General features: G+C 54.1%; 1 protein-coding gene across 4 annotated transcripts in view; it reads right to left on the reverse strand.

Annotated features, from left to right (window-relative positions):
• Window positions 1-9,255: 9,255 nt before the first annotated feature.
• The window catches only part of HDAC11 (histone deacetylase 11), a 26,240-nt gene continuing 9,750 nt past the window's right edge, over window positions 9,256-25,745 (reverse strand). For 3 of the 4 annotated variants that reach the window (XM_023196204.3, XM_023196205.3, XM_023196206.3), the window contains exons 4-10: window positions 18,936-19,052; window positions 17,260-17,302; window positions 14,877-14,953; window positions 13,743-13,805; window positions 12,659-12,755; window positions 11,375-11,553; window positions 9,256-11,181 (exon numbers count right to left, since the gene is read on the reverse strand). In XM_023196204.3, the coding sequence (XP_023051972.2) occupies window positions 10,966-11,181; window positions 11,375-11,553; window positions 12,659-12,755; window positions 13,743-13,805; window positions 14,877-14,953; window positions 17,260-17,302; window positions 18,936-19,052 (792 nt within the window). In that variant the 3' untranslated portion in view covers window positions 9,256-10,965. The remainder of the gene's footprint in view (window positions 11,182-11,374; window positions 11,554-12,658; window positions 12,756-13,742; window positions 13,806-14,876; window positions 14,954-17,259; window positions 17,303-18,935; window positions 19,053-25,745) is intronic. The other variant, XM_023196207.2, reaches the window with a different exon arrangement.

Here is a 25,745-nt window from a genome sequence, read left to right on the forward strand (position 1 = left end):
TTTAAGAGGAAATGGAGTCTACACAATGTCTTCTCTGTGTTAATTACCATGGTGAACCATTTTCAGGCCACAGACCAGTACAGTAAAGGTCTTGGTGCTCAGTAAGATAGGAAAGGTTACTTGCACCTACACAAATGGCCCCAAACTGATATTTTGTTGTCATTCTTGTTCTTATGTCTGCATTTAATGGTTGTTCTGTCTCTCTCTTATTGTTGAGCTGTTATTTCTAAAAGCACTAAGGGTTTGCTCTGGAAAGTAGAAAATCAGCTTGATGCATCTTGTAGGTGACTGAATTATCAGTGGTTCTGCTTTGAGCAGAACTTAACAACAAAGGGAATTCACCAAAATAATAAATTATACCAAGTACTTATCGAGCTAGGGAAGCTCTGGGGACTCAAGAATTAAAATCAGGGTCTTGATATGGCATAGTCACTAGCCTTTACAGCAATTGTTTGCAAATTAGAGAAAGACTCCACTTCCTCAAAATACTTTACTAGTGTCTGCTAGAAAATTATTTTAATCAATACACAAATCTACTGTGATTACTATGTAACAGCAGCCTCGAGAGTTGTGCAGTGCACAACCTGTGCAGATGCTCATGACAGCCCTGTCTTGACATCACCAGAATTCTCTCTTTTCCATCATTTTACTCCTTTCATTTTACTACTTCATACCTAAGACAGCCTTTCTCTTTGTGGTGGGAAATATGGCTTCTCTAAAACTTGATAACTCAGAAGATAAAGTCCTTCCTCTTCCACTCAAAATGTAAAAGTAAAGTAAGGACTCTTGAGTCACATGATATCTCTAAACCATTCCTATGATCAGGGAAATGGAAAGTGTATCAGCCAGGCTGATATCAGTAAGGTTATGCTGCAGAAACAAACCACCCTTAAGCATCAGGAGCTTAAACGATGAAGGTTTATTTATTGCTCATACTGGATGTCAGCCCTGGTTTGACTGGGAGACTGGAGTCATCTGGGATTTCAGGGACCCAGACTCTCGGGGGCTACAGCTTGAAATGTGCTCCCTCCATCGCTGTGGCAAAGGGGTGTGGAGAATCGCATGCTGGCTCTTAAAGCTTCCACGTGGAGGGCACACAAACCACTGAGCTCAGGATTCATAAAACAAGTACATGCCACGCCTAACCGTGCAGGGGATGGAGGTACAGGCCTGCCCGGCCTGGAAGAAGCCTGGTCTAGGGTTATCTGAGCTTGAATCACACGCTCACACAGCCCCTGGAATCACAGCCTAGCGGGGGCTGGGCCAGGTGGGCAGGGCACCTATTCCAGCCTGGGACTGGGGAGAAGGAGCTCTTCAAGGAAGTAAGAAGGATGTCATCTGGCCCCAAACAACCATGCAGGGCAGTCGCCAAGACTCAGCCAGCCTGGAGCAGCCACACCCAGCCTCTGGGCACTGCAGCCAGAGGAACCCGAAGAACCCAAAGGGACAAGAACTCCAGGGAAGAAACACGCACACTCCAGCCCCGCAAAAAGCATGGGAGTGGCTGGGCCTGAAGACAGCTCCTCCCCACAAGACAGGCTTCAGATGTGCAGCCCTGGATGTGTTCTTGCCCTCTGGGTCTGGGGGCGGCCACGGGCGGGCAGAAGCACCAGGTGAATAAGGAACAATCATCCACATCCCCTGGTGTGGCTGAGGCCTTCCTAAACTCCTGTACCACACTTTCCAACCGGATTTTACAGAGCAGGCTACTGGGGCTTGGATGGGTCAAGGGCGCTACTTAAGTTCACAGAGCCAGCTCGGAAACCTGCATGTACCAAGCACCTACCACGCACCAGGCTGCGCTCCATTCTCAGGAGTTCCCGTCCCCAGGACACAGGCGAGAATGCACAGAGGCCGGGCACATCGCAGTCAGGCGGGCCCACCCCCGAAGCATCTGCCCTCCCCACATCACTCTCTAGGTAATGGGGTTGGGAGGGACCCTTTGGGGTTGGGGAGCCGAGGGGAAAGAGCAGCAGTCCTTTTTTAAAGGACAATGAGTGCGACACGTGACCAAGGAAACGTGCACCAAGTGGGCGTCTGCCGGCTCGTGTTTAAGGCACATTCCTGAGCTCCAAAAGGAGAAATAAAACTGTTCCCTTGTCTGCGAGCTGAAGAGGCAGCAATATTGTGGGGTAACTAGGACCAGATGGGCTCCAGGAATTTCCAAAAGCCTTTTAGCATATTAGACAAAATAGCCTCCCAGACACACACCGTAACTTTGTCTGGCCGCCTGGTATCGGTTACTGAGACAACCGGCGGTCTGCGCACACTGGCTGGAGGGTCCCACAAGGGAGCGGGCCTCTGGCAAGGCCCCTGCACACTCCCCACTGCCGCAGCAGGCGGCCCCCTCACACTTGATCTCTTCCCTCTGGTTCTAAGACCAGGGCACACCCTGAGAAACTCAGCCTCTCAGGGTTGGCAGGGGCTAGGAAAGTCCCAGAAACTGGAAAGTCCCAGGTGGCTCCCACAGCCTCAAGCCTCCACTTGCACCCCTTTGAGGGGTGTGAGAGGTCACACCCCACAGGGCACCCAGACTGGGGATGACTATGGCCAGCTAGGTGTCAGCCCCGGGCTCTATCACCCTGGCTGGGAGAGCCTTGGCGGGCCATCAAACCTCCCACAGTCCCCGTTCCTCATCTGCAAAACACAGTTACGTGAGGACAAAGCCATTTGATACAAGCATGGCGCCTAGAGTGTGCCAAAACTAGCAAGCGCTCCTTCTGCACTGGCCACTATCATGGTGCTCTGTGCACAGTTCTGGCTACAAGGAAGTCCTTCCTTACTCTGACTTAGGTAATATTATTAACTAATATTAACTGAGCATTTGCCACATGCCACAGCATCTGATGGGGGAAATGGCTGAGGCTCAAGATAGTGGTTGCCTTATTCAGGGCAGCACAGTTAGACCCAAGCTCTACTCACTGTGGACACCGCCCTGCTGAACTCGCCTCCCCGTGGGTCTGGCCCAAGGCTCCTGCTCTCTCTGGATCTCAGTTTCCCTGTCTGTGCAAGGAGAAGTTGGACTGCATGTGCCGTGAGAGTGGCCTTTCCTTCCCACACTGGCCCTCTAGACCCTCACCCTGTCCTCAAATGACCCAGAGATGCAACAGGTCTGGAGAAACTTGGAGACCAGTAGGAGGGAAGACATGGTCTGTGTCCTGGCACCCAACACAGGGCCTGGCACCCAGAAAATAGCAGAGAGGTCACTGAATACAGCAGGTCCTCAAATAACATCATTTTGTTCAACATCATCTTGTTGATAAGAAAAAAATATCGATTTCTGGCCATGCCCGCTGTCAGTGTGGAGTTTGCAACATTCCCCCAATGTCTGCATGGGTTCTCTCCACGTACTCTGGCTTCTTCTCACATCCTGCACATGTGTGTGTTAGGTGAATCAGTGTGTCTACATGGCCCCAGTCTGAGTGTGGGTGTGTCTGTGAGTGTGCCCTGCAGTGATAATGGGGTGATAGCCTGCCCGGGGCTGGTTCCCATCTTGTGCTCTTGGGACAGGCTCCAGCCAGCCCAGACCCGAAACTGGAATAAGTAGATAATTGTCCTGTTTTTATTAGTCTTTCTTAAATGTATGTAGAGCTCATATTTATTTCAATGTTTAATATTAGAGGTGCTTTGCATTAGGGAAGTTTAGTGTTGTTTTTGTGACCAAAAATATGCTGTACGAACTTAACTCTTATTTATATCAATTAGCCTATGGTAAAATTGGTTTTGTTATAGCTTGTGTGTTAGCCCATTCTCCAATTGCTGTAAAGAAATACCTGAGACTGGTTAATTTATAAAGGAAGGAGGGTTAATTGGCTTATGGTTCCACGGGCTCTACAGGAAGCATAGTGCCTATATCTGCTCAATTTCTGAGGAGGCCTCAGGAAACTTACAATCATGGCAGAAGGCAAAGAGGAAGCAGGCAGGTCACGTGGCCAGAGCAGGAGCCAGGGAGAGAGGAGGGAGGTACCACACGCTTTTAAATGACCAGATCTCATGAGAACTCACTCACTATCATGAGGACAGTACCAAGAGGATGATACTAAACCATTCATAAGAAAACCACCCCCATGATCCAATCACCTCTCACCAGGCCTTACCTTCAACACTGGGGATTACATGAAATCACTTTTCAACATGAGATGTGGAAGGGGACACAGATCTAAACTTTTTTTTTTTTTTTTTTTTGAGACGGAATCCCAATCAATCTTTCGCCCAGGCTAGAGTGCAGTGGCACAATCTCAGCTCCCTAAAACCTCCACCTCCCCGGTTCAGGTGATTCTCCTGTGTCAGCCTCCCCAGTAGCTGGGATTACAGGCACACACCACCATGCCTGGCTCATTTTTATATTTTTAGTAGAGACAGGATTTCACCATGTTGGCCAGGCTGGTCTCGAACTCCTGACCTCAGGTGATCCGCCCACTTCAGCCTCCCAAAGTGCTGGGATTACAGGTGTGAGCCACTGACCTGGCCTGATCCAAATGACTTCATGTGGTTTCACTTAAAGTCAGTTTCCAAGAACCTATTAAAGACTTAAATATGGACTTACTGTACTGCTTTGCAGGGTAAAGAAAGGTGGGAGTGGTGATTACAGTAATGTTGGCAACCCCTGTCCCTCAGTGGTACAAGAGCTGAGACTGATTAAGTGCAGTTCTGATGCTTAAATGGTTTCATTCCTTCTCACAACCACTCTGTGAGGCCGGTGCTAGTGTGAATCCCATTTGACAGATGGGAAAACTGAGGCACAAGGAGCTGTCACCTGTCCAAGGTCACATGGAGGGTAGGGGCAGCAGTGGGACTTGAATCTGCTGCCCTGGCTCCCAGAGTGTGCATGCACTGGTCACGCTACCTGCTTCTTTCAGAAGGTCACCGTCGGCCAGGCATGGAGGCTCACACCTATAATCCCAGCACTTTGGGAGGCCGAGGCAGGCAGATCACCTGAAGTCAGAAGTTCGAGACCAGCCTGGCCAACATGGTGAAATCCCATCTCTACTAAAAATACAAAAATTAAAATTAGCCTGGCATGGTGGCAGGTGCCTGTAATTCCAGCTACTCGGGCACACTGAGGCAGGAGAATCACTTGAACCTTGAAGGTGAAGACTGCAGTGAACTGAGATCACGCCACTGTATTGAACTTCATCCTGGGTAATGAGTGAGACTCCGTCTCAAAAAAAAAAAAAAAAAAAAGAACGTCACTGTCTCAGGACCAGCAGGGGTGACCTGCAAATTCTGGATGTGAGGGGGACCCAGACTGGTGCTTTAGCTGCCTAGGCTCCTTGACCCTCAAGCCACCCTAGGGAAGGAAGGGATTATCATCCCCATTTACAGAGGAGGAAACTGAGGCACAAAGCGTGAAGTGATTTGCCCACAGCCACCGAGAGCCTAGATTCAAACACAGATCCAAGTCCAGGCCTGAATTTTCCCTGTATGGGACCACTCTCCCCGGGGGAAGATGGCTGTCTTCCCACAGGTTAGAGGTAGTGACCTGCCCAGCCCCATCCCCAGGGCCAAGGGCGGGGAGGTGCAGCAGGCTTCAGGGAGGCTCCCCAGCATCCCAGGGGCCAGACCTGATGATATGTGTCCCCAGGTCCTTTTAGCTGAACAGACCCTGCGAACTCTCCAGCCAGGAACCTGGAGCCACGGGAGGCTATGGGGGGCTCAGGCCCAACCCTAGGCAGGTGCATGCGAGGGCTGGGCAAGCCTTGGCCTGGGGCCCTGACTAAAAGGGCAGGCCCCACAGCCCACTGGGAGGCCCTAAACCAGAAGTGGAAACAGGACTTTGCCCTGTTTCTGAGTCAAAGAGGTGATGAGAACAGAAGAGGGTAAAGAAGCCCGTGACCAGTGTCACATGTATTATGCACCTGCTGTATGCCAACCTCATTCCCACTATTTACCAGAGTCCTCTATAGAGGAGGCAATGAGGTTCAGCCCGGGGCCACACCACAGGTATACAGCACAGGCAGGACTGAAACCCTGGCTGGACAACTACAGAGCTGCATTCTTTCTCCGGAGACCACTCTCCCCTGACCTGAGGTCACCCTGAGCTGAGGTCCTGGCTTTTACCTGCCCTGTCCACTGTGCCTCAGCCCTGATAAAATCAGGGAATTCAGAAGTCAACACCCCGGGTAGTGGTGAAGACTGACCACTCTGCCACTCCACCGTGCGTGGCCGTGGGCAAGGGCCTGCAGGCCACTCTGAGCCTCGGTGTTCCAGCCTGGACAATGGAGCTCCAGAACCCTCCACAGGGAGGCTGCTGTGAGGATGAACAAGGACCAGGCATTTAGAGAGTGGCACGGGCCTCTGCAATCCTCTCACACACATGGCCTGGAACATGGCACACGCTCACCACAGGCACTCCCCTGCAAGGAGGCTGCCAGGGGAGGAGGGGAGGAGGGGAGGAGGGGAGGAGGCCGGGGTTCTGGTTTGCTTGCCAGGGGGTGCCAGGCTCCCTCAAGCCCTCCCTGGGCCTCACCTTCCCCATCCACAAATCGACAACACTGACAGCCAGCATTGAGCCAGGGTGAGCAGGCCTCCTCAAAGGACACCTCCCTTCTCATCCACCCCCGCACGCCTTGTCCAGCTGCAGCACCGAGGCTGGGCCCCTGCAGGTGGAACAGGCAGGTGGAACAGGTACTCTTCAGGGCCCCAGCCACAGCTGCATGAGCCAATCCATGATGCATTTCTCAGCTGCCTGCTCTGTTTTATGACTATTTTTAATTCACTTTGTACTTTGAAAGTTCAAGCTGAAAGCCAATGGCCCTTTAGAAAGCCCAGTGTATGTTTTCCAGCTGAACAGCATTTCCAGGACAGGACGTGGAAGCGCCCGTCTCTGCGGGCCCCAGCCTGAGTAAACAGCCAGGTAACCACAGGTGCCACACTTCCCTCCACCAGGCCCTGCCACCACCGCTGAGAGGCCACAGGACTGCCTTTCCCCTCTGGGCCCCCGTCTCATCTGGACAACAAGGGTGCTGAGGTCTGTCTCTCCCAGGGTTGCTGGTAAGGGTATGAGCTGGTGAAGGGCGTAGAAGTCTAGGCAGCGTGCAAGGTGCCACGCTCACCAAGACACTATTTGCCAGAGGGCCTGGCCATGGGGAAAGGGCATCAGTGTTGGAGTCAGATGGATGTGGGTGCATTCCCTGGCTTTGCCATTGCCCAACTGTGCAGTCTTGGGCAAGCCATTTCACCTGAGTTTGCTTCCCATCAGTAACATGGTGGTGGTGATAATGGTGATAATGACTGCCGACAGCCACAATCAAGCATGCTTGAGCGCTTACTCTTGCTTTAAGCTCTTCACAAACATTCACTCATTTAATTCTCTAACACTTAGGAGGTAGGTGCTATCATCCCCATTCTGCAGATGATATCATCCCCATTTTACAGATGATATCATCCCCATTTTGCAGATATCATTCCCATTTTGCAGAGGAGTAAACTAAGACACAGCTATCGAGGGGAGGAGGCAGGACTCAGAGCCAGGCTGGAGAGACTGGAGCCCACACGTCCGCTCCCGGGCCTCTCTAGCAATCACGTGACAGCATCACTCCGAGTGGTGCAGAACCTCGTGTGTTGGCCCTGGGCCTGAGCAGGGTGTCCCCAGCCAGTGCTGGCTGAGCTGAATGAAACCAACTCAAGGGCAGGCTGCCCTGGAGGAGTTCCTGGCCCTAAACCCCAAACGTTTGGCTGAGCAGCCAGGGAGGCATCATAAAAGTCTTCCTTTAGGTCTGCCCGGGAGTCCCGCTAGGCAGGGAGGGGCCCCGTGCCAGCACCCGCCTTTGTTTATGCCTGAGGCAGCAGGGTAGGGATGGTCATGCCTGCCTCTGCCCCTGCTGGGGCCCTATTAGCCTAGCCTGGAGGGGTGGGTCCTGGGCAGGGGCCAGGTTACAGCCGGGCACTGCTGCTTCCTGCTGGAACCTCCCTGCATCTACTCCGTAGAGAACAGAGCCCCAGATGAAATCTCCCAAGATGAAATCCCTCTCCCCAAGCCTCAGCCGGCTCACTGGCCAGGCATGGTGCAAGGTCATCCCTCCCAAGGTCTCCCCAGACCATGAGTCTGATGGTCAGTCGTCCTCAGCCTGTCCCTGCTCTTACCCAGGGCTGCCAGCAGCCACTAGGGTGCCAGAGCTGCTGTGCCACCTCTCAGCCACTTCATGAAGCTGACCTGCTCCACTGGGATTGATGTAACTTGTGGTGTAATTTACATACAGCAAAATGCACGGATCCTGCGAACAGGTCCAAACACTTCACCTGGCCTCAATTCTTCTGCCTGACCTACAGGACATTCCTCCCCATCACCCTGACAGTTACTGGGAGCAGCAGAAAGCCACCCAGCATCCTGAGTGCCTTCCAGGTACTGAGGCTCTTATTCCCAGGACAAGCCCTTCCGCCAGCATCTTTAAGGAAGAAACAGCTCACAGGTTCTGGAGCTGGGGCCTGGCCTCCAGTCCTCACTCCTCCACTTAGGGGCTGCAGGTGCTCAGCAAGTAACTAACCCCTTTCCTGCCTCCGCTTCTGCATCTGTGAGGTAGGCATGAAAACAGTTCTCACCTTAGAGCACCATGAAGTTCCATATGCAATTCCCAGCCAGAGTCTGGATAGGGCCTGGCCCTTAGTACCACCTGGTCAGCATCAGCCTTTATCAGTCTTCTCACACCCAGCAGAGGGCCAGGTGGGACCCCAGCCTGCCACCCCACATCCTTGTCCCTGGCACCCTGACCCTCAAGGGGCCACCCTGCCCCCCACCCAGGCTGTGCCACTCATACTGGGGATGCTCTGGTCACTCTGTCCAGCCAAGGCTCTGCCTTTCCCCCTGCCTGGATACGCCACCCTTCACCCCAGCCCAGCCTCATCTCGGGGCAGCCCATCCCTGTAAGTGCTCCAAAAGCACCCCAGGCCTGGAAGACGCCCCTTCCACCCACTGCCCTGCCAGGGCCCCCTCCTGCTGTGCAGAGCCACCATCACAGCCCAGCTGTGCCTGCCCACCTGTTCCCAGGCTGTCCCAGGCCCCGTGACCTTATCCCCCAGGGACCCTAGACCCTTCTCTGTCCAGAGAGTAACTCCCCCCACCCCACCCCCCTGCCGAGTGTGAAGCAGCTGAGAACTTTTACTTTGGAATCTGGCAGAGCTGGATTCAAGCCTGGCTCTACCACTGTTGAGATCTGCTGAGAGGTGTGGCCTGGGGCAAATTTCTCACCCCTGCCAAGCCTCAGTTTCCTCATCTGTGAAATCGGAATCATTACCAACTCCACGGGACTCAGAGGGTGGAATAACACACTAGCATTTATTGAGCAGCTACCCATGTCAGGCCTTGCACTACAAGAACTTTCCATTTTCATTTCCTTCCACCCCCAGAAGGTCGGGATTCTTCGCCTCCAGCACACACAGCAGCCTGGGCCAATCAAGCCTCTAGGGTTCTCTAGGAACAGAAGCTCAACAGTGACAAACCGTGTCTGTGGCTGAGCCCCAGAATTCGCTGGCCTGAGTTGGGTGTGAACGGATGTTAGGTGCCTCGAGTCAGTGACAGAGACCAACAGCAAGGGTAGGGATCTCAGAGTGCATTGTTAAAGCCTCGGGGTCTGGTCCAGGAGGCCAGCGTTGTTGACAATTTGTGATCTTGGAACCCTTCCCCTGCAGCAGAGGGAGCATGAGGGAGGGCGGGAGACAGTGGGAGCACCCCCTCACTGTGATGAACATAAGTCCCATAGGGGGCTGATGGAGCAGGGACATCTCAGCGGACCCACTTTCCCTCCCCAGCCCCTGATTTGGTCAGGGCCACAGCTGTTGGCTAGCAGGGGTGGATGTTCCCCCGCCCACTTCCTGGAGGCCCCTGAATGTCCCCATGAGTAGGGCTGAGGAACAGGCCAGAGACCCGGTCCACCTGGGGGCCCTGGGCACGGACAGGGATCGGGGCCCAGGCATTTTGGTGAGGCCAGTGGAGGCCACAGTCCCACCCAGGGCCCTGCCCCGGCTACCTATGCTCACAACCCCCAGGCCGGATAGAGATCCTCACTGCCCTCTCTCCGGGAAACCCTGCCCCACCTCACCAGTACCTGGGTCCCTCCCTGGGCCTGGGTTCCTACAGGACCTGGCTTGGCCACCAGCCTGCATCTCTGATTTCCACCTATGAGCCTGGCCTGCTCATGTCTCCCACCCTTCTTCTGCCCCCTCCCCACCTGGGTCAGCAGCCCCCTGGAGACAACAGGGCTGAGGTCTGTCCCTGACCTAAGAATTCCTCCCCTAAAACCTGCCCCTTGCAGTGAACAGGCAAGACTACTGCGAAGGCAGTGATCCGGGCCTGCAGGCCTTCCCACCTTCACCCCCACAGAAGGGCCTGGGAAGGCAGGTCCACACCTTGCTTTATTGAGGGGGAACTCCAGATGAGGGAACCCACCTGTACCCCTTCCTGACTGCCCCTCACATCCAGGCCCAGGGTTTCCACCTGCTGCCTGGGAACCAGGTCCACCTGGAGGCCTAGCTGCAGCACCTCCCGGGCCATCCACACCAGCACCCATAGCTCTTCAGCTCTGGGGCAAAGAGGGCAGCAAATCCCACGACCAAGGGGAGGGAGGGAGGCCAGTCAGGATGGAGGTGGAAGCTTCCTCACTCTGACCTGGGTCTGCCATTCTCAAAACCAGAACACCCCAAGCCCAGGGCCCTTGCTGTGCCTGGGACCTCGCCTGTCCTCTCCGATTCTCAGTGAACTGCCTGCCTCCCTCGACCCATGGACCCGTGACTCCGTGTGGGTCCCCCTGGGACACAGGCTCTGCCTTCCGCCCCCACCCATAGAGGCCCCGAGCCCCTCTGGCTTCCAGCAGGGAAAAGTGGAGGAAGGGCCAGCTCTAGGCCCCAGCCAGGGATGGCCCTGCCCCTCCATGCTCACTGAAGGCTGCCTCCACCACCCCATGAGGTTAGAAAACAAAAAGCACTAAGGGGCGGATAGGCGGGGCCAAGTGACAGGCGGGTCAGCGAGGGTCAGGGCACTGCAGGGGGAAGCAACGGTGTGTCTGAGTTCTGTGCTGAGACACTGGGCGACTCAGGCCCAATGAGCCCCAGGCCAAACAGATTAAGGATGGAGTCAGCAATGATGCGGGCTGTGCGCTTCTGGTACCCGCCTGAGGTCACCATAAGGATGGGCACCTGGCGGCCACGGACCATCCGGAACACCAGCTCATCCCGCTTCACAATGCCCTGTTGGTGGAAGAGGAGGGTGACTCAGGCAGGCCAGACCCCCATGGTGTCAGGAAGTCCTGCTACAGGGCCAGCCCTGCTCCAAACTGCTGTTGCTTCAGCCCATCTCCTCCCTGACATGAGGCCGACCACCTTTCTTGCTGCTGCTGAGTCCACAGAGCAGACCCTCCCACAGCCCCCAGTCAGGACGTACCGCTGGGCTGATGGACAGCCCCCCAAGGCGGTCCCCCTCGAGGATGTCAGTGCCTGCATTGTACACCACCACGTCGGGCAGGTGCTCCTGGAGGGATTTCTCGATGTTCCTCTCCACCTTATCCAGGTATTCATCATCCTCTGTGCCCCACTCCAGCTCCACCTTCCGCCTGATGGCCTCTGGGAGGGAGACATGGATGGCCTCAATTTATAGAGAAGGGAAGACTGTGGACACCAGGCAAGACTGGAAACTGGTCTGTTGGATTCAGCACTGCTCGGTCTCATTCCATCCAAAACTAAGCTGAAAAGAGCACCAAGAGCTGCAAAAAGGGGGACTCAAAGGAGAGAAGGGGCATGGAAGCTGAGACACTGCCTTGGGGGTGTGGAGATCTGTGTAGGCAATGTAAGATTTCACTGCCTCCTCCGGGCCTTAACTACACATGTGGACGCCCTGCCCTGCCCTTAAGCCCAGGCTCAGCACATGTGAGCTTCTGTTCAGAAACTGGTTCCTTGGGCCATACTAGCTGCTGACTTATCCACACCAGACTCACCGCAACTGGTGCAAAAATGTCCCCTACCTGTGGAGGTGGCAGCCCTGTCTTCAAATCTCATTTGAGAGTCTCTGCCTTTTCATTGATGAGTTTAATGCATTTTCATTTTAACAGTTATATGTGAATTTCTTTCTTTCTTTTCTTTTTGAGATGGAGTTTCGCTCTTGTTGCCCAGGCTGGAGTGCAATGGTGCGATCTCGGCTCACCACAACCTCCACCTCCCAGGTTCAAGCGATTCTCCTGTCTCAGCCTCCTGAGTAGCTGGGATTACAGGCATGCGCCACCATGCCTGGCTAATTTTGTATTTTTAGTAGAGATGGGGTTTCTCCATGTTGGTCAGGTTGGTCTCAAACTCCTGACCTCAGGTAATCTGCCCGTCTCGGCCTCCCAAAGTGCTGGGATTATAGGCATGAGCCACCACGCCCGGCCTATGTGAATTTATTTCTTATTTCATATTTTCAAATTTATCCTATTCTTCTTTTTTTTTCTTTCATCCTTTCTGTTTTTTTTTGCCAGGCAGATGCATGTTTATTGGACAGGGTTATGTGATCTTGGGTGGGTCGAGTGACTTCTCCAGGTCTTGGTTTCCTCATCTGTAAAATGGAAAGGATCACCTCATAGGGATGCTATGAACCACCGCAGTGGCTTCTGCAGGGCCAGCAGGCAGAAGACACTCAGGAGAGAGCCTTACCCACAAGGACACACTCAAGACGAGGGTAGGGGCAGCAGCTTACGCTTGGCAAAGCGGTCCCCGGGGTAGATGTGGCGGTTGTAGACATCCATGATATACACACGCTTATCGCCCATGAAGTCTCGCTCATGCCCATTGCCCTGTGGGGAGATCACAGTAGCCGCTCTCAGGCAGGTGCCCTAGGCAAGGCTGGGGCTCCGCCACCCCCCGCCCCACCTCAGGAAACTCATTTGCCAGGGCAGCACGGCCTGCTCTCGGGGGCAGCAGGTCTCATGGCTGTTAAGGAGCAGAGCTGGGATTCAACCTTAAAACCAGGCCCCGGCACCTTCTAGCAAGCCAGCCCTCTTAGGTTCCCCAGCAAGCCCAGCCCACCTTGAGCAAGCCCACCCCTCTTAGGTTCCCTATCACAGGAAGAAATTCGGCTCTGCCGCCCTCTCAAGTCTGTGGTGGGACTGGTTGGATCAGGGATGTGAAAAGCAAACTATAAAGGACTGTCCACATGTGACCTGGCTTAGGAGTTCAGGGTCACAAGAACCCAAGGCAGCTCCCCAACTAGCACAAAGCCACAGCAGTAGCAGTGCGGGGGGGTGCCTTCCGGAGCCCACCGGGTATCCTTCCTGTCTGACCAGAGGCACTGGCCTCATTAGCAGTCCTGAGGAGGGGGTAACCCTCTGCTTTGATGCTTTACTCCCTAGGCGCTGAGTTCTTAAATGGCGACCCCAGGTGCCCGAGCCAAGCCATGAGTGTGGGCATCCACCCGAGGGGCAGGTCGCCAGTGCTCAGCAGCTCTGGGCAGAGGGCAGTGCCCCAAATTATTCATAAGCAATGGGGACCCACAGCAGAGCTCTGCACACGAGAGCAGTCCCATCACAGTGGGCTTCAGGAAGAGCCTCATGCTCATGTGGGGGCAGTTAGGAGGAGGGAGGGAGGACCCTTGGGAGCAATGGGGAGGACCTACTGTCCTGGACAGAGCGACAAAGACAGACCCTGCATTTGTAGCCTGCGAGACAGAAGACAGAAGCCGTGAGAGCTGTGGGGACATGAGGAAGAGCCTCTCCTGGCCCAGGGAGATTCTGGAACTGGGGGTGGCAGGTCCCCCAAGAGTCCAGCCCCTGCAGAGCACTCACCTGATGGGCATCAAGATCAATGATGGTAGCCCTGGAGATGCCCTCCACACGCTCAAACAGAAACTGCCAGGGAGGAGAGGGTAGATGTGAGGACCTGGGGAGGCCAGAGGACCCAGTCCTACAGCAACTCCCTGGCGAGGGGCAGGGTGGGGGGCCTAATGCTTGTGGGTATCAGGCCACCCAGCAAAGATGTCACTTGCCAGGGAGAGCTGTGCAGCACCAGCTGTGGGGCTCCATGTGTGCATGCAGGAGGTGGTCAGGGAAGGCTCCCTGGAGGAGGGAGCATGTCCTGTACCCTGAAGGGTCATAGGTCAGGAGGTAAATGGGTCACTCAGGCCCTGCATTTTCCCAGATTCCCTAGGAAATGTGTAGGGGTTAAGGAGAGAATCCCCACAGCCCTGGGACTTCATTCCCTAACCTCTGCTTCATCCTACAAGGCCAAGTCCTAAATGCCCCCTCTTCCAGGAAGCCTCCATTCCCTCCTCCCCAGGAAGGTCTCCTGTGCTTCCCCCTTCTTCTAATGGCCTGCCTCCCCCATCAGTCTATGTGCCCCGTGAAAGCAGGGACACATAGGAATAGGTCAGCCTGTTCCTGATGCCCAGCACGAGGCCAGGCACAGAGTGGCAGGGGAGTTGTGGGGCCCCACAGATCAGAGACCAGCACCAGTTCTGCCCCTGCTAGCTGCATGTCCTCACCTCTGTGGGCCCCGTCTGTCTGCAAGGATTCAGGGAGTAAGTCCTGGAGCACAGCGCGGGTTGGAGTATGCAGAAGTGCCAGCTGCTATCAGCACCATCATTCTTTCCACTCCCTACTCCCTTTGCCAGCCATGCCCTTCTTCCTACAACTTAATATGTGGCTATACAGCAGATCCTGGCCCTGTCTAGTCCCCTGGCTCTGTGGGAGGCTGGAATAACTCCCTTCCACCACAGGCAACCCTTCTAAGCAACATGGAAGAAGAGCAAGTATCAGATCTGGATTTGGTTCCAGCCTGGCTGAGCAATCCAGACAAGCCCCCTCCCTGCTCCAGCATAGGCCCCTTGTCTATAATTCAGGGTGAGTACAGTTCATTTGGAGCTGTGGGGAGGATTCCAGGAGGGCTCTTGGAGGTGAGACCCCACATGCTCATAGACACACCTTGATGGCGAGTGTGATGTCCGCATAGGCACAGAAGCCCCCGCCACGGTCGCTGGAGCAGTGGTGGAAGCCACCCCCTGCAGAAGGGCAGAGAGCGGTGCTGCTCAGGGCCAGGCTCCCAGGCTCAGTCCAGGAGCTCCTCCAGCCCTTCACCTCCCCCAGCATCCTCCCTGCTCAGCTCTCAGGGACCAGCACCTCGGACTCTGGGTGGGCAAACTGAGCTGAGTGCCAGGGCATGTCACCATCCCCAGGCCAGAAGGCAGCCACGTCTTCAGGGTGTCCCCAGCAAGTCCCCAGTGCCACTCACACCCCCAAGCAACAGAGAGCTCATCATTCCTGAGGCAGAAAGCTGCTTCTTGTCCCCACCAAGCTGGGCCTGCCTCCATGTGGCTCCCCAAACCAGGAAGGAGTGGTGGCATGGGGGCCACGCGGATTCTGCCAGTGGCCAAAGCGGATGGTCAGAAAGGGCACCCTCTGCTGGTCATGACTGCCTACAACCACGAGGAGGGCCCTAGAGCCCGGGATCCATCACCCCTCAACCCTGAGACACAGCCTCAGAGTCCCAGGACCCACAGAGACCCCTTCCCCTGCAGTCCCTGGGATAGCCAGAATTGCAGGGGCCCTCTGAAGTTGAGCCCGACAACTGCTCCATCAGACAGTGTGCAGCTGGCCCCATGGATACCAGGAACTTGCCTCTCCCACCCCCTAGGAGGCTATTGTTGGCTCATAATGATGAGACGACAGCCACAGTGAACACCTGACTGAGCACTGAGCTTGCTGAAGATTCCCTCCAGCCCTACAAGGGGCATTAGTATCACCATCCCCATTTTACAGATGAGGAGACTGAGCCACAGAGGAGGTCAGCAACTTGCCCAGGGTCACACAGTCAGGTAATGGCAGAACCAGGATCAAACCTAGGGTGGATCGGGATCCAGGCTCTTAACCTCTACCAGGCAGTAACACCTGCCATGGGGAGGGCCATCCGGGCCCTCCTGGGAACCCTGCTGTAGACATGCAGGGCACAAATCACTCCCATATCTGACATGGGATCCTTGTCTAAGGAGGTCCCCGGCTGGCTCCCCAGCCCCGCCTTTGCACACTTTCAGTGGCAGGGAGCTTCCTCCCTTCCAGAGAGCCTGTGCCATCCCTGGGCAGCTCAGCATGGTCTGAAGCCTGCCTTGTGTCTTCCCTGAAGGACTCCACCTGTGTCCTGGGGCCCAGGACAGCCCACAGAGGCCTGGTCATGTTGGGTTGGGTACAGCAGAGTACCATAACATCACCACTATGCCAGACCTAATGCTAACCAAGCCCCTAGAGAGTGGGGCTCCCCCTAACTGTGCAGTGGCCCAGGGTGGCCTCTCCCTTGCAGAGTTCACAGCCAAAGGCTGAGGGACTCTGCTTTAGGGCTCTACACAAGCCAGTAGGCATCTCTCCATGTCCATTTCCTCATCAGTGAGACAGGCCTGACAATTATGCCCAGCTCAAGTAAGAGTCTGGGTGAAGGCCGGGCATGGTGGCTCATACCTGTAATCTCAGCACTTCGGAAGGTCAAGGCAGGCGTATCACCCAAGGTCAAGAGTTCAAGACCCAGCCTGACCAACATGGAGAAATCCCATCTCTACTAAAAATACAAAATTAGTTGGGCGTGGTGGTGCATGCCTGTAATCTCAGCTACTCAGGAGGCTGAGGCAGAAGAATTGCTTGAATCTGGGAGGCAGAGGTTGCGGTGAGCTGAGATCATGCCATTGCTCTCCAATCTGGACAACAAGAGTGAAATTCCATCTCAAAAAAAAAAGAGTCTGGTGAAAAAGAGCTTTCCAAATGTCAAGTGCCGTGCCTACAGGAGGGACGATGACAGGGACAAGGAGACTCGCGTGCAGCCCTCCCATGAGCCAATCTTGTGGGAGAGTCAAGGGGGCTAGGGAGCATGGGCCCTCCTTGAGAAGGTGGTGGTATTGACCCTGGGTGTGCTCACCCAACCCAACATGACCAAGCCTCTGTGGGCTGTCTTGGGCCCCAGGACACAGGTGGAGTCCTTCAGGGAAGACACAAGGCAGGCTTCAGACCATGCTGAGCTGCCCAGGGATGGCACAGGCTCTCTGGAAGGGAGGAAGCTCCCTGCCACTGGAAGTGTGCAAACGCAGGGCTGGGGAGCCACCTGGGGACCTCTCTAGACAAGGATCCCACGTCAGATGGAGGCACTGGTCAGTCTCTCCCAGGTACTAGGAGGCTACATATCAACCTCCAGGCCACTTGACTAGGGAACACCAGAGCTTCTGAATTCACAGCTGCCACCTCCAGGATCCTCCTGCCCTCCTCCAGCCCCCTTTCAGGCCAGTTCCACCAATGGCTGGATATTTCTGAGGACATTCCCAGCACTCACCCACGTTGATGGCCCAGCCTCGCTCCACGGCCAGCTTCCCTGCCTTTGGAGACAAGCAGAGGGTGAGTGGGCACAGGCAGTGCATCTTCCACTCATTCATTCACTGATTCGTGCACTCATTCCATAAACACTGCTTCTAGCCAGCCCCGGGGGAAGGATGAGCTGAGCTACAAGGTAGGGGTATAGAAGGAACTCCCTACCCCAAGCAACAGTTCAGGAAGTAAGTGCCAGGTTGGCTGGCATATGAGATGTACAGTGCATAAGCACCTTTGCAATTGTGCAAGGAAACTGGAAAACATAAAAGTACTTATCATCCATCACATATGAGCTGACAATAATTTTGACGTGGCTTTCAAAGGGAAAACAGGCAAAGTTTTGCTCATAGAAATATAGTAGACTGGGCCAGGCACAGTGGCTCACGCCTGTAATCCCAGCACTTTGGCAGGCCAAGGCAGGTGAATCACTTGAGGTCAGGAGTTCAAGACCAGCCTGGCCAACATGGTGAAACCCTGTCTCTACTAAAAATACAAATATTAGCCAGGCAGGTTGGTGTGTGCCTGTAATCCCAGCTACTTGGGAGGCTGAAGCAGGAGAATCACTTGAACCCAGGAGGCAGAGGTTGCAGTGAGCCAAGATCACACCACTGCACTCCAGCCTGGGGGACAGAGCAGGACTCTGTCTCAAAAAAACAAGCAAAAGAAGAAATATAGTAAACTGAATACTGAAATCTTCTAGGAAATCATAGTTTTGGGGATGGGCAGTAATATTCTACTAAGCTAAAAAAAAGTACAAATTTACAAAGATAACAGAACTGTAGGGAATCAGTAGGTAGTGATCCAGGGCTGGGTTAGATCCTCATACATTTGCATGTGAAACATTCCTCTATCTGCAAATAACTAGGCAGTCTGTGGCACATTTTTTTAAAAAACCACACACACAATGTAAAACCTAATTTTGCTGCAGGGATTTTTTGTTGCCACACCCACGGTGGGGGAGAAGTGGAGCCTTATTCATCACTGAAGCCATGGAGGATCAGTTCTCCATCTTAATTTTGGGTGCATTAGGGCTGGGCGTGGTGGCTCAAAGCCTGTAATCCCAGTACTTTGGGAGGCCAAGGCGAGTGGATCATTTGAGGTCAGGAGTTCAAGACCAGCCTGGCCAACATGGTGAAACCCGATCTCTACTAAAAATACAAAAATTAGCTGGGCATGGTGGTGCACACCTGTAGTCCCAGCTACTCAGGAACCTGAGGCAAGAGAATCGCTTGAACCTAGGAGGCAGGGGTTGCAGTGATCCGAGATCATACCACTGCACTCCAGCCTGGGCAACAGAGCGAGACTCTACTCTAAAAAAATAAAAAATTGGCGGGGGGAGGGGGGTGTGCATTAGAGCCATAGTGCTAGGGTATCGGCTTTGGTGGGTGGAGAGAGATATTTTATACTAGCAATTACGGTAACCAATAGGAGGTCATAGGAGAAGGAACGATGAGAATTCTAATGTCCCAAGATGTGGAAAAAAGGCTTTTGGAGAAAGGGTCATTGTTGCCGAGCCTTGAGGAATATTTAGGATTCTGTTCAACTACTAAGTGGGAGGAGGGCATTCCAGGGCAAAGGAAGTGAGAAGGACCATGTGCTATGGGAGCCCCCAGCCCGGCCATGCCCCCCCACCCCACCTACCATTATGGTTCCTCCTGTCTGGGTCCGAAGGGGCCTCAGCACCTTCCTCTGCACAAGGAAGTTGGGGAGGAAGATAACAGGGGGGATTTCTGTGATGGTAGCAACAGCAAAGGACCACTGCGGAAAAAGACAGGGGCTGTTGGCCTCCGCTGCCCCACCCCGAGGCAACCCATGAGAAATCAGATCCCCAGGAAATGCCTTCAGGACAGTTTCCAGGTACCCTTGGATGAACTCCCTGGTCAAGCACACTTCCTTTGGTAGAAACGAGAGCCAGAGCCACAACCCTACCAGGCTCCTGACAAGCTCTGGGCTCAGTAAAGAGCAGTTTGCACAATGCGTTTCTTAAAGCTAGTCGGCCAGGGTTCCTCAGTGTTCTGAGGCCCTTGGCTGCCCTCTTGTGCCCAGAACAGGAGCTGCAGAGGGCTCCAAGTCAGCAGCGCAGGCTGCTGCTTTGGGATAACAAATTGGTCTAGACCATCCACTGTACAGAAGGGGACTCTGAGGCCCAGGCAGTGAGAATCTTCCCAAGGCCACACAATGAGTCACTGACAGAGCTGGGATGGGAGCCCTGGCCTCTTGCTCCCTCGCACTGCATTGCCTCTTCGTCCGTTGGGAATCAGACCTTCCTGGCAAAAGGGATGCACTACCCTCATCTCCAGCTGCTGGGGCTGGGGGGTCTAGGGTACCTGAAAGGTATCAGCACTAAGATCAGGTCAGAGTGTGCCCTGTGAACCTCCAAGTCCACAAGGTAAACATCCCTGGCACTGGCTGCCCACCTGCACCCAAACCCCAAGCCATCTCCTGGCTGAAAATGCATCCCTGCTCCCCACCCACACGAGGCAGAGCCACTCACTTTGTAAATATTTACTAAGTGTCTGCTAGGTGCCCCAGGTGGGCACTGGCGGGCCCATTCTCATGCCAGGACACTTGCAGGCACTTATTTGCAGTGTGATGAGTGTGGTGATGAGGAAGAGAACTGGGTGGGGGTTATTAGAGAGGCTTTCTGGAGGCGGTGACATCTGTGGGAGGTGAAGAGCGAATAGGAGTTATCCAGGTGCAGAGGTCAAGGGAAAACGGTAACTGGGCAGAGAAGTGAGTCCATGATCCAGAGAAGGTGGGTGCAGCTGGAACAGGGCAGGCTGAGCTTATCACACAGGGCCTGGTCTGCTAGCACAGGTTCACACATTGTTGTCAGAACAGTAGGGAGCCATAGATGGTGCTGTCTCAAGCTGCTCTAGCTGCAGCAAGGAGAACCAATTAGGGGAACAAGGATAGAGAAGGAGCAGCCCCAGGGAGGAAGTGTGAGATAAGAAGGGTCTGGGGTGGTAAGAGGGGCAGGTGTTAGCCGGCAGCATGTGGGGACAAGGGGCGGAGGGCTCAGGTGTCGAGTCTGGGGCCTGTGAGAGTAATGGCACTCAGAGGTGAACCTGAAGCAGGGTACAGAGATGGCACTAGGTTCTGCTCTCCATGGGCCAAGTCAGCCCCTGGGGCAGCCAGGTGAGACAGCTGAGGTTTAAGTGAGGCTGGAGCTCAGAACAGGGGTGGGAGAGTGGGAGGTGAAAGGCTGGATTGGGACTGCAGGATTCCCACGCTGAAGGGCAAGGCCCAGACAGAGAACCCCTTGGGACAATCAAGGGCTTCCCTGGGACAGGGTGAGGCTTGGAAAGACCTGAGGTGCAGTGCTCAGGAGGCCAGGTGGAGAGAGGGTGGCTGGAAGGAGCAGGTGGAGGGAGGCACCAAAGCTGCAGAGACAGTCCATGACAGGAAAGTGGGAAGTGTGGCCATTGCGTTCACCAACCAGGAGGAGGAGTTTTAGGATGAGAGAAATATGAGCATGTTCAATGACGGAGAGCAGGCAGCAGGGAAGGAGAGGGTGGCTAGGGATGGGGTGTGATGGCAGAGTGGGGACAAACCTCAGAGGGCCAGGAGGTGCTGTAGCCAGGCCGCTTGGGGCCGGACAAGAGGCAGGACACACCCTAGGTCAGGCCCCAGGAGGGGCCTCATGGCTTAGGCTCTGGCCACCAGGGGAGGCCTCCTGTCATGGTCCTAGGGGTGCCAGGCACCAGGCTGCTGGGGAATGCCTGTGGCCACCAGCCTAGGTCAGTAAGGGCAGCTGAAGGCAGGGGAAGCTGACATCACTCCCTTACTCTGGTAGAGAAGCCAGTGAGCAGGGTCCCACTCATGGTCAGGAAGGAGAGGTGCCCGTGGGGCACCACTTCCACAAGCCCAGGCCCTCTGGCTGTAACATGGAGGTATCGCAGGGCCTGGGAAGGAGTGAGAGTGTAAGAGCTGGGACCAGCACAGCTGGACAGTTGCAGGACACACCCATGAGTGTGTGCATGTGTGTTGTGTATACATGTGTGCACAGGTATGTCCGTGTGTGTGTGCATGCATGTGTGATGCGGGACAGACCCAGAGAAGGAAGGTCCCTGCCCGAGGTCATCAGCTCCTCTTGTTCACCACACTCATCCCACTGCCCAGCACGGGTCCCACATGTGGCCGACATGGAATCATGGTTTTCCATGAATGAATGAGCAAACAAATGAGCTGCTGAAGGAGCACATGGAGTCACAGCCTCCCTCCCTCCCTGGGAAGCCAGCAGGGGACAGAGACTGGAAGACAATGCAGCCGAGAGCCCAGCATGGACACCAACCACGAGAAAGGCATTCTCTCATGTGCTCCACAGCCACGGGTCTCGCACAGCACTCCTCGAGAAGGCTTCCACCGGCAAGGCGTTTGGGAAGCACCCACTGGCAAGTCTTTTGGGAAGCACCAGCTTATGCTACCTGCCTCCTGGAGATTCGTAGCGCACCCTAGCAAGCTAAAGGCTCTGAGAAGTTCTGCGGCAAATAATCCATTCTAACTTTGCTCCCCCAAGATATCAGGAAGTCTGCCTGCCCTCTTTGCTTTTTAAGTCACACACACTAACCTTCTGCAAAACTGCAGTGGTATGGGACACACTTGAGAACCTCAAAGAGGTTCCTTGGTATCCTCCACAGACTGGGCCTGACCTGGTCCAAGGGCCAGGTACAGCCACCCAGGAGACTTGGCCAGCGGGACCAGCCCCCACAGGAGAAAGTATGTGTATTTGCTGTGCCAACATTCCTGGGAGATGAACCCCTCGGCAGAGCAGCAGGCTTCGGGCAGTGAAGAGGAGGCTGGCACCTGGGCCTTCTCCTGGTGCAGCAGTGGTTTCTGCACAAGGCAGTGATGTGGTTACCAACACTCTAGACTAGCACCATCCAATCCACTGGCTGCCAACCACAGATGGCTACTTACGAATGATTGTAAATTCATCAAAATTTTTAAAATTCAAGTTTTGTTCCTCAGTTACACTCTCCATATTTCAAGAGCCATGTGCGGCCAATGGCGACTGGACTACACAGAGCAGGCCTGAGCATTTCCATCATTGCAGAAGGTTCCACAGGGCAGCACCGCTCTAGGAAAAACCACCTATCAGTGGCCAAGGTGAGAAATAAACAGAGCGGATGGGGTGGATTACTGGCGGGGCCCTGGGTGAGAGGAGGAGAGGGAAGAGGGCCTGGGCTAGAGCAGGCTCTGTATGGTCAGAGGAGGTGGCAGGTAGGAGGAGCTCAGGGCACCACCAGGTGACAGCTGGAGATTCACTTTCTGACCAACGCTTCTAGGAATAGCCCTGGAGGGAGCTGGGGATGGGGCGGGTTGGGGGTGAAGCGCTGCTGACAGATACCTTATCTGGGACGTGCAGCAGGCTGCAGTGGGACTGCCCAGATCTGCCAGCAGGTCAGGCTCCCTGATAGTCTCGCCCTGGGCAAGGGCACTGTGGGTGAAGCTAGGACTGCTGTGGACAGGCTCAGAAGTCCCCCAGAGTCAAACCGGTCCAAGTCTGGGTTCTGCCACTGGGTATGTGAATTTAGACTTCACTTCTCTGTGCCTCTGTCTGATCTATAAAACAAGGCTTTGGATGAGGACTTAGAGGTGGAAACCAGTCAGAGAGGCCTGTCCTCGCCATTTAATCTAAAATGCCCCCACCCAGACAGGCTTGGTGGCTTACACCTATAATCCCAGCACTTTGGGAGGCTGAGGCAGGTGGATCACTTGAGGTCCAGAGTTCGTGACCAGCCTGGCCGACATGGTGAAATCTGGTCTCCATTAAAAACACACAAATTAGCCGGGCATGGTGGTGGTTGCCTGTAATCCCAACTACTCAGGAGGGTCAGGCAGGAGAATCGCTTGAACTGGGGGGCGGAGGTTGCAGTGAGATGAGATCGTGCCACTGCACTCCAACCTGGGTGACAGAGTGAAACTCTGTCTCAATAACATAACATAATGTAACATATCCCCACCCAGGGCCCCCTGGAGCCCACACCTTGGCTTTGTCTTCCCAGATAGCACTTTTCTCCGAGGCTACAGACTGTCCTGATTAGTATCTATCTCCCTCAAAAGGATGCCAGCTCCAGGAAGACAGCACGCGTCTGCTTACTGCTGTGCAGACAGTGCTGAGGCTACGCCTGGCACACAGTAGGTGATGGCCATGCATGCCATTGATTCCCTTTTCTGGCTGGTGCACCAGAGCCCTCTCCTGACGGAGGCCACCTCACCTGCACCATCCCGGGAGAGCCATGACTGACAAGGGCCTGTAACAGCCAGACCACATGCTTCTGGGCAGGGCAACCCTGTGGTGACATTCACACTCCAGAGCTCTCCGTGGAATCAAGCTGAGGCCACACCTCCAAACCCACATCTGTACCTAGCTGCTCACTCTGCCCGCTCCACACTGCCTGTGCCTCTTGCAGATTTCATCTGAAATCGCCTGCACCATCTCAGACTCTGCTTCCAGGGGTGTGGTTCTCAGACCAGCAGCATCATAGCACTTGAGAATGTGTTAGAAATGCAGATTCCCAGTCTCTACCCAACACAACCTGGATCAGAAACTGTGGGAGGGGCCCAGCCGTCTTCTGGAACAAGCCCTCCAGGTGTTTTGGATACTTGCTTGGGTTTGAGAGCCACCATTCTAGGGAATCCAACCTAAGGCAGTGCTGGGTAAATGAGCACACTACGTGAGCATGGGAAGTCTGCCCCAGACTGATGCCACCACCCGCCAAAGGGCATGGCCTGCATGTGGCCAGCTGTCAGGGCCCCCATAACACATCAGCCTCTGAGGGGCCCCACAGAGAGCAGGACATGACTGGGGCTGGCCACACCTCTGGTACCGACTGCCCCATCCACTCAGCGCCACAGGCCTCCACCTTCCAGACACGTGGTTTCCTCAGGCGGACCCCCTACCCTCAGAGCTACAAACCAAGAACTGCTCTCAGAGAAGAGCTAGGCTGCAACCCTTCTAGGGCCCCCACTGTTTGCTTTAGGTGGGTCCTTTCTACCAGTAGAAGGGGAGCAAAAGCAGAGAAGGGGAAAACACGATCTCTCAGTTGATGCACAAAAAGCCTTTGACAAAATTCAACAGCCTTTTGTGATAAAATCACTCAACAAACTAGGAACAGAAGGGAACTCCCTCAACATGATAAAAGGCATTAAAAAATGTAACCCTGCAGCTGACATTATATTCAACCGTAAAAGATTGAAAGATCAGGAATAAGACAAGGATGCCTGTTCCACTACTGCTATTTAACACAGCACTGGAAGTTCTGATCAGAGGAATTAGGCAAGAAAAAGTAATAAAAGCCATCCAGATTGGAAAGGAAGCTACCTCTCTTCACAGACAGTATGATGTTACATATAGAAGATCCTAAAGAATACACACACACACACACACACACACACAACTATTAAAGCTAAGAAACAGGCCAGGCACAGTGGCTCATGCCTGTAATACCAGCACTTTGGGAGGCTGAGGTTGGTGGATCATGAGGTCAAGAGATCAAGACCATCCTGGCCACCACGGTGAAACCCCATCTCTACTAAAAATACAAAAATTAGCTGGGCGTGGTGGCGTGCACCTGCAGTCCCAGCTACTCGGGAGGCTGAGGCAGGAGAATCGCTTGAACTGGGAAGGTGGAGGTTGCAGTGAGCCGAGATCATGCCACTGCACTCCAGCCTGGTAACAGAGTGAGACTCCATCTAAAAAAAAAAGCTAAGAAACAAATTCAGCAAAGTTGTAGGATACAAGATCAACACACAAAAATCAGTTGTATATCCTAGCAATGAACAATCTTAAAAGGAAATGGAAACAATTTCATTTATAATAACATCAAAAAGAATAAAATGCATGGGAATAGATTTAACCAAGAGGTGCAAGATTTGTCCATTGAAAGCTACAAAACATTGCTGAAAAAAATTAAAGACATACATAAATGGAAAGACATCCCATGTTCACGGATTGAAAGACTGATTACTGTTAAGATGGCAAAACTCCCCAAAGCAATTTACTCAATGCAATTCCTATCAAAACCCCAATGGCCTTTTTTGCAAAAAATGGAAGTTGATGCTATAAATCACATGGAATCTCAAGGGACCTCAAATAGCCAAAACCATCTTGAAAAAGAATAAAGTTGGCCAGGCACAGTGGCTCATGCCTGTAATCCCAGCACTTTGGGAGGCAGAGGCAGAGGCGGACAGATCACGAGGTTAGGAGTTCGAGACCAGCCTGACCAACATGGTGAAACCTCATCTCTACAAAAATAGAAAAATTAGCTGGGCGTGGTGCCGGGTGCCTGTAATCCCACTACTCAGGAGGCTGAGGCAGGAGAATCACTTGAAACCAGAAGGTGGAGGTTGCAGTGAGCCGAGATCGCACCATTGCACTCCAGCATAGGTGAGAAAGTGAGACTCCATCTCAAAAATAGAAAGAAAGAAAGAAAGAAAGAGAGAGAG

The sequence above is a fragment of the Piliocolobus tephrosceles genome, chromosome 2, assembly GCF_002776525.5.
Source record: "Piliocolobus tephrosceles isolate RC106 chromosome 2, ASM277652v3, whole genome shotgun sequence".
In the NCBI taxonomy this organism is placed as follows: Eukaryota; Metazoa; Chordata; class Mammalia; order Primates; family Cercopithecidae; genus Piliocolobus; species Piliocolobus tephrosceles.